Below are 14,388 nucleotides of genomic sequence, written 5' to 3' on the forward strand. Positions count from 1 at the left end.
GGTTTTCTGACTTCTCATGAGAGTTGATGGACTTCAATCATTTCAGTAACACATCCATCCAAGAACTTAAAGTTCTAAGTAACCAGAAAAAAGTACTTTTAGCTTTTTGACTTAGAATAAAGAGATAAAAAAAAAATCTGAAACATGTGTGATTGATGAGGAAATTTCTAATCTACTAGTACTCCTATGAACTGACAAGAAAAAGACAATTCAATAAGGGGGGGGGCAGGGATCAAAACATGAAATTTACCTGAGGGAAAATTAAAATTTCTTGTCAATAAACACATCAGTTTCCATAACATGTACTCTGGATGAATGTAGAGGAAATACTCTTACAGAGATGGCAGTAATGTGAATTTGTTTTGGAAAGCCAGTTGTCACTATTTAATAAAATTTCTAAGCATGTATACCTTTCAACTCAGCAACACTACAATGAGGAATTTATCCCATAGAAACAAAAGTACCAGTTTATAAGGATTCAGACAAAAGGTTAACTCAGCACTGCAAAAAAAAAAATACTGTAACTAGTACAAATGTCTAAGTTATAGCACATGCATATTTTGGAAAATAAGGCTTTGGTGATAGAAATGACCCCAGAAACTGTATGACTGAATTTTGCAAGACGAACGGCTCCTTCATTGCAAATACCTTTTTTCAATAACATAAACGATGACTATACACATGGACCTTGCCAGATGGAATACACAGGAATCAAATCAACTGCATCTGTGGGAACAGATGATGGAAAAGCTCAATATCATCAGTCAGAAGAAGGCCAGGGGACGATGTGAAACACACCAGCGATTGTTCATAAGCAAGTACAAGTTGAAGTTGAAGAAAATTAGAACAAGTCCACCAGAGCCAAAGGTCAACCTTGAATATATCCCACTTGAATTTAGAGACCATCTCAAGTATAGATATGACTCACTGAACACTAATGACCAAAGAACAGATAAGTTGCGGAGTAACATCAAGGACATAATACTTAAAGAAAAAAAAAACAAAATGGATGGCAGTAGAGATGCTGAAAATTGCTCTTGAACTTAGAGTAGGAAAGGAAAGGAAGAATGAAGAAGTAAAAAAGCTGAACAGGAAATTTCAAAGGATTGCTCAAGAAGACAAAGTAGAGTATTATAACGAAATATGTAAAGACCTGAAGACAAAAAATTTAAGCCTTGAGTTGCAATATTGAAGGATTCTACAGGGAAAATATTATAACAATGCAGGAACCATCAAAAGAAGATGGAAGGAATATACAGAGTCACTGCACCAAAAAGAATTTGTCGATGTTCAACCATTCCAGGAGGTAACATATGACCAGAAACCAATGATGCTGAAAGAAGTTCAAGCTACAAGCAAAGCATTGGCAAAAAACAAAGCTCCAGAAATTGACAGAATACCAATTGAGATGTTTCTACAAAGTGATGCAGGGTTGGAGGTGCTCACATCTGTTTCAAGAAATTTGGAAGACAGCTATGTGGCCAACTGACTGGAAGAGATCCATATTGTGACCATTCCAAAGAAAAATGATCCAACAGAATGTGGAAGTTATTGAACAGTATCGTTACTATCACACAGAAGTAAAATGTTTCTGAAGATTATTCAAAAGTGTTGAAGCAGTACATCGGCAAGGAACTGCTAGAAACTCAAGCCAGATTCAGAAGGGGACCTGGAACTAAGGAAATCGTTGCTGATGTCAGATGGTTCATGGCTGAAAGCAGAGAATACCAGAAAGATGTTTACCTGTGTTTTATGATTACACAAAGACACTCAACTGTGTGGATCGTAACAAATTATGAATAACATTTTGAAAAATGGAATTCCAGAACACTTAATGGTGCTCATGAGGAACATGTACTTAGACCAAGAAGCGGTCATTAGAACAGAACAAGGGAATACTGCATGGTTTAAAGTCAGGAAAGGTGTCCATCAGGGTGGTATGCTTTCACCATACATATTCAATCTGTATGCTCAGCAAATAATTCAAGAAGCTGGACTATATAAAGAAGAACCTGGCATCAAGATTGGTGGAAGACTCATTAACAACCTACCATATGCACATGACACAACCTTGCTTGCTGGAAGTGAAGAGGACTTGAAGCACTTACTGATGAAGACCAAACACCACAGCCTTCATTACAGATTACACCTCAACATAAAGAAAAACAAAAATCCTCACAACTGGGCCAGTAAGCAACATCATGATAAATAGAGAAAAGACTGAAGTTGTCAAGATTTTCATTTTACTGGGATCCACAACCAATGACCATGAAAGCAGCAGTCAAGAAATCACAGGACAGATTTCATTGGGCAAATGTGCTGCAAAACATCTCTTTAAAGTGTTAAAAAGCAAAATGGCAGTTTTAGAACTCATGTGCGCCTGACTGAAGCCATGGTGTTTTCAATCACGTTATATGCATGTGAAACCTGGGCAATGAATAAGAAAGACTGGAGAAGAATTGATGCCTTTGGATTATGGTGTTGGCAAAGAATATTGAATATACCATGGACTGCCAAAAGAACCAACAAATCTGTCTTGGAAGAAGTACAGCCAGAATGCTCATTAGAAGACCAGGTCGTGAGACTCTGTCTCACATATTTTAGACATGTTATCAGAAGGAACCAGTCCCTGGAGAAGGAAATCATTTTTGGTAAAGTAGGTCAGTGAAAAAGAGGAAGACCTCAGTGAGAAGGATTGACACAGTGGCTGCAACAATGGACTCAAGCATAACAACATAACAGTGATTCCTTCTGTTGTACGTAGTAGGGTCACTATGAGTCAGAACTGACTCGGTGGCACCTAACAACAACAACAACAGGCTTTATATCTAATCTCCCCAAATTCAATGTCATAAATCAAGTATTTACTTAACAGTTTACTTTGATAATGAAGCCCAAGTTGAAGAGAGAGCTTAAGTTAACTTCCTTTGCACCAAGTTAGAAAATATTTTTGTAACTTTTCTCTGACACAGGCATAGAGAGCATTTTTTTTTTTTTTTTTTATAGAATACACAGAATATTTGTTCATATATCTCTATGTAAAATGTGTTGGGAAATAATCTCAGAGAAGATATAGGCAAAGGCAGGGGCATATTCACCAGTAAGCACTGTATGCTTGACTTACATTGAGTGAGGTATGCTCGTGCTTGAGTGTATTTACTTGCTAATATGTGGTGAGCAATTCACAGGGGGTTAAAAAATAAATAAATAATTTTTTTTTTTTCCAACATATCTGTGATGTGATGGAGGACAGGTGAAATTGTGCACTGCAGTTTGGTGGGAAAACACAACTGGGCCAAGGTGTACCTTGCTTTTTAGGTAATCCAGCCCTTGGCAAAACCTTAGAGATGTTCCAGACAGTTTTCTCTGTGAGTGCCAAACTCAAATAATATGAATGTTTAGCAAATGTTTTAGTGAAAAACTGTAGATCAGTATGATGAAAAGTCATGAAAATGGTCATTTCTGAGATGATAGGGAAACACAAAAAATATTATATAATTATTTAAAAATTATATAAAATGGGTTGAATTCCATGATTTCAATAACATAAAATTATGTACCAGGGAAAGATACAATCTAAAAATTGAAAATAGTTGTTTAAGAATAATGATTCTATGGTGATTTTCCACAGGATGGTTTAATTTCATTAATGGTCACATTTTAATAACAGCCAGCACTTACTGAGTGTTATTAAGTGTTTTGCTTATATCAGGAGACCTGGTGGCACAGTGGTTGAGCTCTTAGCTGCTAAAGGAAAAGTCAGCAGTTTGAACCCACTAGTTGGGCCTTATAGATAAAGAAACTGATAAGAGAGATTAAATAAATTGCCTGAGATAATGAGATTCTGAGAGGTTTCCCCAGAGTTCAAATTCCTAACCAAGGAATAATAATGATAGTAATAACAGCTAATAATTATGTAGCATTTTGTATATTGCAAGCGCCGTTCTAAGTGCTTTATATTTACTATATCATTTACTTCCCAAATCAACCCTATAAGGTAGGTGCTATTATTATCCCTTTTTACAGATGGCGAGACCAAGGCCCAGAACCAGGTCCTTCAGTCAGTGTGTGGCAGAATCAGGATTAGAACTCAGACAGACCAGCTCCAAAGTCTGAACTCTTGTTTGTTCACTGTTCTAGTTCTAGGGTTTAGTGGGAATAGCAAAGGAGAAATGAAGAAAGAGAGAGAGATTTAAGGAAAAATTAAAGTACTTGTGATAAATTCAAAGCAATTGCAAATGTTTCAGCTTGAATGAGTTGAAGAAAAATGGTTTCATTGACTAACATGAGAGGTTGATTTGAACATGTTTAATTTTAGATAACCTTGAAGTGTTCTGAGTGGATGTCTGTTGGGTGCTGAGGCACATGGGAATGTTACAGGCAATATGAAATGACTCATTATAAGGATTTGAGATTTCTAAAAAGAGGTGAAATTTTTTAACTCTATATTAAAGAGTTTCTTGAGAGATATTTTAGAACGAAGAGCAGTCTTTAAGAAAACTGGCAGTAGAAAGAGATGAAGAACAATCAAAAATTATGTGGAAAATAGCATAGAGTCGTGATAGAGAAGGGAACTCTGAAGCAGAAAGTCAAGAAAAAAGCAGATGAAGGAAAACACAGTTTGGTCACTGGAATTCCTTAATGACCTTTGAGGGATTGATGCACCTTCAGCCAGATGGCTGGGGTAACTGGAAAGGGGAAAAAAAGGAAGCAAATCACTCTCTAAGAAATTTGTCAGTGAGAGGAAGAAAAATAGGAGACAGGAGAGTAGCTGGAAGGAAGAACTCAGTTAAGGGGAAGTTTCTTCCGTAACGGTTAGTTATCTGTGCAAGAAAAGAGGCAGAGAGGAAAGATTAGAGAAGTGAAGCCAAAAAGGGAGCTGGAGAATGGAGTGCCTGTGGAAACAGGGTTCCTCAGTGCTGGGAAAAGGCAGGTGGAAGGGTTTAGCTTTGTAAAAGTGAGATGTCCTATCCTATGCCAATTGGAGTCCTTGGGTAGAGCAAACAGTTAAGCACTCATCTACCAGCTGAATGGTTGGTGGTTCAAACCCACCCAGAGGTACCTGGGAAGACAGGCCTGGTAATTGGTTTCTAAAAGGTCACAGTCTTGAAAACCCTGTGGAACAGTTCTACTCTGCGCACATGACTTGATGGCAACTATCAACTGGCATATGGAAGGAGGCAAGGATGGCATAAAAGTAAAAAAAAAAAAAAAAAACACCGAATCTGTTACTGTTGAGTTGATTCTGACTGATAGCAAACTCATGTGTTACAGAGTAGAAGAGCTCCACAGGGTTTTCAAGGCTGTAATCTTTATTGAAGCAGATCTTCAGGCATGTGAGAGCCCTAGGCACTGATAATCTGTGTTGTCCCCTATCCTGTTTAGGAACACATTTGAATGATACATGTGAGTTATATACATATATATATGTATGTATGTATGTATAAAAGCAAAACCAAACCCACTGCCGTCGAGTCAATTCTGACTCATAGCAACCTATAGGACAGAGTAGAACTGCCCCATAGAGTTTCCTGGTGGATTTGAACTGCCGACCTGTTGGTTAGCAGCTGTAGCTCTTAACCACTATGCCACCAGGGTTTCATATATATGTATAAAAAAAAATACGTATATATACACATGGGTGTATATGTATACATATGTGTGTGTGTGTGTGTGTGTGTGTGTGTGTATATATATATATTGCTGGCCCTCCTGGCTGGAGTTGCTGGATCAGCAGATGCGGATGTATAGGACCGTTCTCTCAAAATGTATCGGAGACCTGTTATCTATTAACATAATCTTTCTTTGTCCAGTAACCTCTTGTGTTGGATCCAGTTGCACATGATGAATGTAGCAAGAGTTAGACTCAACAGTCCACCCCCACCTTTTGTTTATTAGAAACAAATAGTATACTCCCAAGAGACCCACCAAGATAAGGAGTTTCAATTACAAGGGAGGGGACCATAGAAGACAGATATCGACGAAGATGTTGAAGTGGTAAGGTCCTCACAGCTTAAACAGCCTTGTGCGTGGGAGCTCTGGTGATGCTGCCTGAACTTTATTTCTGGCCATCATATTCTCATGCACTGAAGCTGGATCAATTTCATTTACTGCCCTGCCAGTTCCCTTCCACCACAGAACAAGATATAAACCCACTGCCATCGAGTCGATTCCGACTTATAGCGACCCTGAATCTATAATCTCTGAGCTTCTCTTACCTCATCCATAAAATGGGAATAATAACAGTATCTTCCTTTCAGGGTTGTCCTGAGGATTATGTGTGATAATATACGAAAAACTCCTAGTAGAGTTCTAGAAACATGGTTGGTGCTCAGTAAATTGTGGTCATTAGATTCTTGCAAATGCATGCCTCATAAATAAGCCACCAATTTATTAAGAATTCAAATTATTTCTGATAACTTGTCATGCCCCGTCACTCTGTAAGAACATTAATCTAATGAGTCTTTCACATTGGCTGGGACAAGCAAGCTTCCTTGACACCACCCAGGCCATCTGAAAAGTGGTCAGTTTCCCTTTCTTTGTGCTGCTCTCCAGAAGTAAGAGTGGTGTCATTCTCTAGAAGTGGTGCCCATTCCATGATGATAAGGCCACAGTGAGAAAAAGGAAGGCCTTTCTCACTTCTCTCTAGGGTAAATACAGTGTAGCACTAGCGTGGTTCTCTTAAAAAAAAAAAAAAAGTTGCCATAATATGGCACTACCCAGATAGACTGACTTGGGTGCCTGTGTGTCTGTATCCCTTGCAGATTGTGAGCTTCCTTTTATGAACAATAATTGTAGCTAATATTTATTGAGGGTTGTCCTATCTGCCAGGCTCTATAATAAGTGGTTTACATGAATTATCTCCTTTATTCATCAAACTACCCTTTGAAGTAGTAATATTATTCACTTTACTTTGCAAATTAAGGAAACTAAGGCAAAACACAGTTAAATAATATGTTCAGGTTCACACAGCCAATAATGAATAGAGTCGACCTGAGTCTAAAGGCCATGACATAACCACTGCCCCATCCAGCCTGTTGGTATGAGCAGGACCTTCTCTTATTCATCATTGCCACCTCCACTGTATTCAGCACAGTGCCTGGCACAGGGAGGTACTCAGTCAATGGTGATTCGTACTAAGTGGAGCAGAAAGGCCAGGGACAGTGAACACCATTGCGTAACTGATTGGGTATCTGACTTCTCTGCTATGATGAGGAGAACGCTGGGTCAAACACCTTTTTCTGGCTCATAGCTCTCTACCTCATTTGTTCCGTTCTTTTCCTCCTCTTATGTAACTCCAACAAACGGATTGGAAAGCTGGAGCTTAGTGCAGACACTGGAAAACCAGGTATGGCCTGTGTGGGATCAAGGGCAGAAAAACATGAAATCCAGGAAAAGGGAGGGATTAAAATTTATGTGTAGGGAAATACATAACCTAATGAAATCAAGCTGTTGTATGAAATTGGCACATTGCAAACAATATCAGGTTTTGAATACTGGTTCAGTACTCTTTGCTTTCTGATTGGACTTGGTCTAGGAATAAATTGATGGGTGTGTCTTAAATATCCAGATCACATGTGTAGAATTGGGCGTTACTCAGGCAAACAGGGTATCTGCCCACTGTACCCACTTGTGCACTCTAGCAGGGAGAAGTCAGCAAGGATTCACTGGTTTCCTGAGCAGCACAGAAGACAGAAACAAAATGAGTACCAGCAGCACAGCCGGAAAAGTAAGCAGTAAAAAAAATTTGGAGATACATTCTCATTTGTATAATAAATAAAAGGATAGGGTGTTTAATGAATAATTTCATACCTAAATTAGAAACAAAATATACTGATATACAATATTCTATATATGCTACATATACAAGGTATACTGAACTGCAATGGAAATAGGTGATTCCTATTTATCTGTAATAAGAAGGCATAGTATCTGTATCTACTGAAGTCTTTCTTTCCTAAATAATTAAATAAATGCTCAGTTGTTACCAAAACCAAACCAAACTCATTGCTGTCAAGTCAATTCCCACTGATGGCAAACCTATAGGACAGAGTAGAATTGCCCCATAGGGTTTCCAAGGAGCAGCTGGTGGATTCGAACCGCCAGCCTTTTGGTTAGCAGCCGATCTCTCAGCCACTGGGCCACCAGAGCTCCTAAGTAGTTACAGCGATAGTTTATTCAATACTAATCATAAATAGGAAACCCTGGTGGTGTAGTGGTTAAGTGCTACGGCTGCTAACCGAAGCGTCAGCAGTTCAAATGCACCAGGCGCTCCTTGGGAACTCAATGGGGCAGTTCTACTCTGTCCTGTAGGGTTGCTATGAGTCGGAATTGACTTGACAGCTCTGGGTTTGGTTGGAAACCCTGGTGGCGTACTGGTTAAGTGCTACAGCTGCTAACCAAAAGGCTGGTAGTTTGAATCCAGCCAGGTGCTCCTTGGAAACTCTGTGGGGCAGTTCTACTCTGTCCTATAGGGTCGCTATGAGTCAGAATCGACTGGACGGCAATGGGTGGTATGGAATCATAAATATTTTGAAAATATGTTACAAGTGTGTTTAATCAAGAAATTATATTAGGAAACCATAATTTAAAAGTGTTATTCTTTGTAATCATGTTCTTTTTATGAACACAAGGAAGTTCAGTCTAACAATAGTTTTATGAAATGGATTTGATTCAGAGGATTTTGAAATATCCTTTGAACCTTACTATAAAATCTTCTTACCAAAGGCATATTAATCTCAGAGGGTTAGAATCATCAAGGTTAAGCAAACCAACATCAACCAACATGCAAGTTCTGACAATAATTCAGGAAATTTCCATAGCACTTCTACAGAACAGTGTCTTCTTCATACAAAAGTCAACACGAATTCTATAGAAAATTACTGCTTGTAAAATTTTAATCACTTCTTAGCACTAGGAAGTGAGATTTTTGGTTCCAAGTCTCCCATAGATTCGTGCTTATTTGCTCAATGTTTTCACAGCTGCAGAGAAATGCAAGTGGTCATTCAATATGATCAATTCATGTTATGAAATTGCAAAAGCCTGTGTGCAATTGGTTCCAGTACATTCTTTGTGTTAGGAGCGTGTAATATAATATCTTCATAGGAAAACTCAATTTAAATATTCTGAGATTTCTACACAGACACTCTGTGACTCCACAGGCTTCATCAATAAGATTCTTTGGTAATCACAAGTGGCCAAAGGTCTGTTTTCTTTTTCCAACGCTCTTTATTTTCCTTCATTACCGATTAGGATTTACGATGGAATGTTACATTCCAAATGAAAAATGAGAAAAAGGAAAAATTGAACGTGCCAAAACTCAGCTTAAAAGATTTAATAGAATTCATAGAGCAAAAGAGTAAACATCATATTAATGAAACTAATAAACGATGAAATAGACGATCAGTCTTTCTTCCTGAAATGCGCCGTCAATAACTTTCAGCTTTGCAAAAACACTTCACATATGTTTAGCCTTTCTGCATTTTGGTTTCCTCAAATATTAAATGGATATTAGTAATAATACATATGTCACAAAGTAGTTGTGAGAGTTTAATTAATTCTGTAACGCACTTAGAATAGTGCCTGGTATATAGAAAAAACTCAATAAATACCAGTCACTGTTGTTGTTCTTGTTATTTACATTTTATTAAGGTATTTAGATACCAAAGGGTAATGAAAATATAATGCTGGATTTATCTTAATTCTGTACACAGCCAACTTTGTGACTCTGGGAAAATTACTCAGTTAATTAAAGCCCCAATCTTTTCATGTCTAAAATAAGGTCAATAGCCCAATAACACTACCCTGGTAGCATACTTGTAAGTTGTAAAGATCACCCAGCACAGGCCACAATATGCCTGACACTTGATACCAGTTGCCATTGAGTCAGCTCCAATTCATCGTGACCTCACACATATTCAAGTAGAACTGTGGTCTGTGGGATTTTTAGTGGCTGATTTTTTTAGAAATAGATTGCCAGGTCTTTCTTCCTAGGCACCTCTGGGTAGATGCAAACCACTAATCTTTCAATTAGCACTCCACTGTATTAACAATTTTTGCCACCAAGGGACTCCCTGCCACATGATAGTCACAATGGTTAAGGTTGTGTGTCAACTTGGCTAAGCCATGATTCTCAGTGGTTTGGCAGCTATGTAATGATGTAGCTTGGCACTCATGCAATGACATAGTTTGGCAGTATGTAATGATGTACTTATCCTCCTTTTTGTCATATAATGTAATCACCTCCATGATATGATCTGATATATATGATCCGATCAGCCAATCAGCTGTAAGGGGGTATAGACTGCATCCAATATATGTGGATATCCTGGGAAAATTTACTGGCTTTTGCTCACTTTGAATTCCTCTTCTGGTTCTTGGGACCTGACCCACCAACCTGCTGTATTGCCTGCTTATTTTGGGATTCATTGGCTTCCACAGTCTGTGAGCCACCAGTCTGCCCTCTTTCCTGCCGATCTTGGGTCCATAAGGCCCTGTAGCTAAGTGAGTGAGGAGAAGCGTCCAGCCTGATGCCTGACCCATGGAATTTGCAGCAAAGAAGACAGATTTTAAAGTACATTCTCAAGCACTGAAAATATGCACGTAACTTTTAATAACATCTGTGGATAAGCTGTCCCACCTAGAAATCCAAACACCCTGTTCTCCTGTTTTTTGTAATTATGTATTTTTTATGTGTGTGTATATATATATATATATATATATATATTATTCATGGAGCCCTAGTGGCACAATGGCTAAGAGCTTGGCTGCTAACCAAAAGGCCAACAGTTCCAATCCACTAGCTGCTCCTCAGAAACCCTGTAGGGCACTTCCACTCTGTCCTATAGGGTCTCTGTGAGTAAGAATCAACTCGATGGCAATGGGTTTCATTTTAGTCTTTATATATATTCATATGTGTGTGTTTTTACTTTTCACTCTCGAGCCTTAAACCCTGTACTTTTTGGCTCAAATCTAAACTGGAAGGAGTTCCTACACATAAATTGGACAATACAAAAGAAGGCTGCAAATGTGTAAGGCAAACAAGAAGCACATAAAAGTGTGGGAAGAGAAACTCAAATAAAGAAGAGAAGAAGCAAACAGAGAAAAAAAGAATCTGTCCTAGACGGGGGGGCAGGTGGGTACCTCTTATCTTAAAGTCAGATTGTTCTGGCTTGAACAAAGAGTTGAGCAAGAGGGCAATAGATTTTATGTGAACAAACATGCCTTTTTCTATCAACGAAATAATGGTAACTTAAAACTTCATGTACAAGCCAGCATTTGTGGGTAAACAACCAATTTCAGGGCAGCATTAGGAAATATCAGGAATAAACATCCTTAGAGAAAAAAAAGTAGTGAAAGAATGGCCTAAAAGAATATATTCAAATTTATCTCATTATATTATCATGGTTCATTCTGTTTTACATATTTTTTTTTTTCTCTTTGCAGATCAGATGTTTTCATTTCTGTGGAGCAGTTGTTTGTACAGACATGGGGCTGGATATTACACATACTAAGATGAAAAGACACAACCCCTGACTTCAAGAATGGGGGGAAAGCCTTATCATCTTTCTGTTCTATTTTCCAGGTAATAAAATGCAAGGCAGCTGTGCTCTGGGAGCTAAAAAAACCCTTTTCCATTGAGGAGGTGGAGGTTGCACCCCCCAAGGCCAGTGAAGTTCGTATTAAGGTGAAATTTTTTTTTACACTTCCATTAAATTTTAAGTTTAGAAATTTCAGAGAATAATAAACAATGGAAATAACTAAAAATCCATTAAGAGGAGCTTTGTATATAAATACAGCTATATATTGCTTAATGTCCACTCTGTGTTCTGTGAAACAGAACATTTAGCCCTCTGGACATTGTGGGAACACCATATTATATATAGGCAGTCCCCAGGTTATGCTCCCAGCCCTGCCCGATGTTCCACCTGGCTGAGGAGCAGGAGAGGCTCTACCAGCAGCAGTCCCTGCCGCCTGCCCACAGGAAAAGTCCTGAGAGCTGTGTCCACTGAATTCAGGAGGCTGGCCTTGCTGGGTGTGTGCCTGCAGGCCAGGCGGGGCTGCGCCAGAAGCCGGATTAGAACTTTAAGAAAGTCCAGGACCAAGGCAGGGGTCGCATGGGAGACAAGGATAGGTAGCACAGAAAGGTGGCCAAGAGGACTGGGCAGGAAGCTGTTGTGCAGGTGTGAGACCGAAGCTGGTGGTGGCAGCCCTGGCTGCCGCTGCCGCTGCCACTGCCACTGCCCTCTTGGTGTGGCCGCTTCCTGATCATATGCAGCCTCCATTGCTGGCTTCGGGAGCAAGGATTCCACAAGCCTCCCTGGCCCAGCTGGCACCCCACCCCACCCACCCAGCTCCCCTGGCAGGACCAGAGGTGCTGCAGCAGGTGCTGCCCTGCACAGGGAGTGAACAGCTTCAGGGCTGCTGGGTGGGTGATTGACGCCAGGAGAAGGGGAGAGGAAAAGGCAAAAGAGAAGGTGCTGCAGGGATTGGGATGGCTCTGTAACTCCACTGCTTGTTCACTGTGGGGTTTTGTTTATTATGGGGGAATAACAAACAAAAGGAGAGGTTCCTTCCCTTAATAAAAACAACTTTAAGGGACCATGGACATATATATGATCAGACTTCCCAAATGGTCATTGAGGGATGCATGACTACAAAGGTAATCCAGACAATGAGTTTGTTGTCAAGGAAAGGTATAAATGGCATATATTGTTAAATTTAAGAACTCACCAGAGATTATGTACCATATAATTCCAGTAAAATAAAACAAGAATGTGTTTGTACAGAAAAGTGAAAATATGTATCAAGATTTCAAATCAGTTAGTATTAGATAGTAGAATTCAAGTGACTATTTTCTTGGTTCTAATCTTCAATTTCTACTTCTATAAAAAGCATGCATTCTTGCATATTTCAAACTTACATATTTCAAGAACAATTATTTCACAGATTATGCTGGAACATTTGATGCAAGAAAGGAAAGTAGAGGAGGGCTTTAGACTGGATAATCTCAGAATAAAATGAATCTTTTGTACTGGGGAAGCATAGGGATTACCAAAACTCTTTAGAAGCTCAATTTCTGAGAATTCTGAGCATTAAATTCATCTGAAGGCTGTAATCCTTTATGAATTTAGTCATTCTCCCTTTATCCTGTAGATGGTGGCCACAGGAATCTGTCGCTCAGATGACCATGTGGTTAGTGGACAACTGTCCTTACCGCTTCCTGTGATCTTAGGCCATGAGGCAGCCGGCATAGTGGAGAGCATTGGAGAAGAGGTGACTACAGTAAAACCAGGTACAAAATTAACACTCAGGGAATGTCTCTCAGTTCAGGCCCCACAAGATCATCCATCCTGGATGAGGAAACTAAGGCAATGAGAGATGAAAGACCTTGCATGAGGCCACAGCAGCAGCAAATCGCTAAGATGCGGCATGGACAGAGAACTTCTTTCCTCTCTCCCTGCCTGGGTTCCTTCATGGGTTCAGGCATATATATCTTCAGGCACTCATGTGTGCTTTCCTGCAACAATTGTTTATTAAGTGTGACTAGATGTCAGGCCCCAGGTTAGATCCTGTGGATTCATGAGGGTCAAAAGACATGCAGTGCCTAACACCATGGAGTTCATAGAACCTTAGAACTTCCATTTTAGAATTCCTGAGCACTGCCTTCTGTCAGGACCCAAAACAGAACTACAAATGAGACTAGGAAAAAAAATTAGTCTATGTCCTGAGTCTCTGGATCAGTGTATGGAAACTGTTCTTTGCTGAGTTTACAGGGTGGAGGCTGAGAGCATAAGGCTGAATCAACATGGTCTCTTCTTTGATGAGAAGTGGAGCCCATTCCACTTCCTCTTCCAATATGGCCTCCCTTCTTGAACATGGAACAAAGGAAACAGACCATATGAAAGGAAATGAAAGAGACCTAGCAAAATGGAGTCTCTGGGAGGAACAGTTAATGTGATTGACTACTAACCAAAAGGTTGGAGGTTTGAGTACACCTAGAGGCACCTTGGAAGAAAGGCCTGTTGATCCACTTCCAAAACTTAGCCATTGAAAACTCTACATGGGGTCGCCATGAGTAAGAATCAACTCCACAGCAACTGTTTCTTTCTTTTTTTTTTTTTTTAATTTGGTTAACAGCAGATAGCCTGCAATAAACTGTCTTTTTTATTACCTTTAACCATAGTTAACTACATCTGAATACAAATTGCTGACTAATTTATTTTTAATATTTATTTTATCCTAATTTTATTGTGTATTAATGTATTGTGTATTAACGGGTTTGGTTTGGTTTTAGAAAGAGTAAATAAAAACCAAACCAAACCTGTTGCAGTCGAGTTGATTCCGACTCATAGTGACCCTATAGGACAGAGTAGAACTTCCCCATGG

General features: G+C 39.3%; 1 protein-coding gene across 1 annotated transcript in view; it reads left to right on the forward strand.

Moving 5' to 3' along the window:
* The first annotated feature begins 7,720 nt into the window (after positions 1-7,720).
* LOC100657356 (alcohol dehydrogenase E chain) overlaps positions 7,721-14,388 on the forward strand; it is a 36,720-nt gene continuing 30,052 nt past the window's right edge. Inside the window, exons 1-3 of the mRNA XM_010590463.3 lie at positions 7,721-7,729; positions 11,585-11,686; positions 13,156-13,294. Of these exons, the coding sequence (XP_010588765.3) occupies positions 13,156-13,294 (139 nt within the window). The 5' untranslated portion in view covers positions 7,721-7,729; positions 11,585-11,686. The remainder of the gene's footprint in view (positions 7,730-11,584; positions 11,687-13,155; positions 13,295-14,388) is intronic.

The sequence above is a fragment of the Loxodonta africana genome, chromosome 5 (genome assembly GCF_030014295.1).
Source record: "Loxodonta africana isolate mLoxAfr1 chromosome 5, mLoxAfr1.hap2, whole genome shotgun sequence".
Classification (NCBI taxonomy): Eukaryota; Metazoa; Chordata; class Mammalia; order Proboscidea; family Elephantidae; genus Loxodonta; species Loxodonta africana.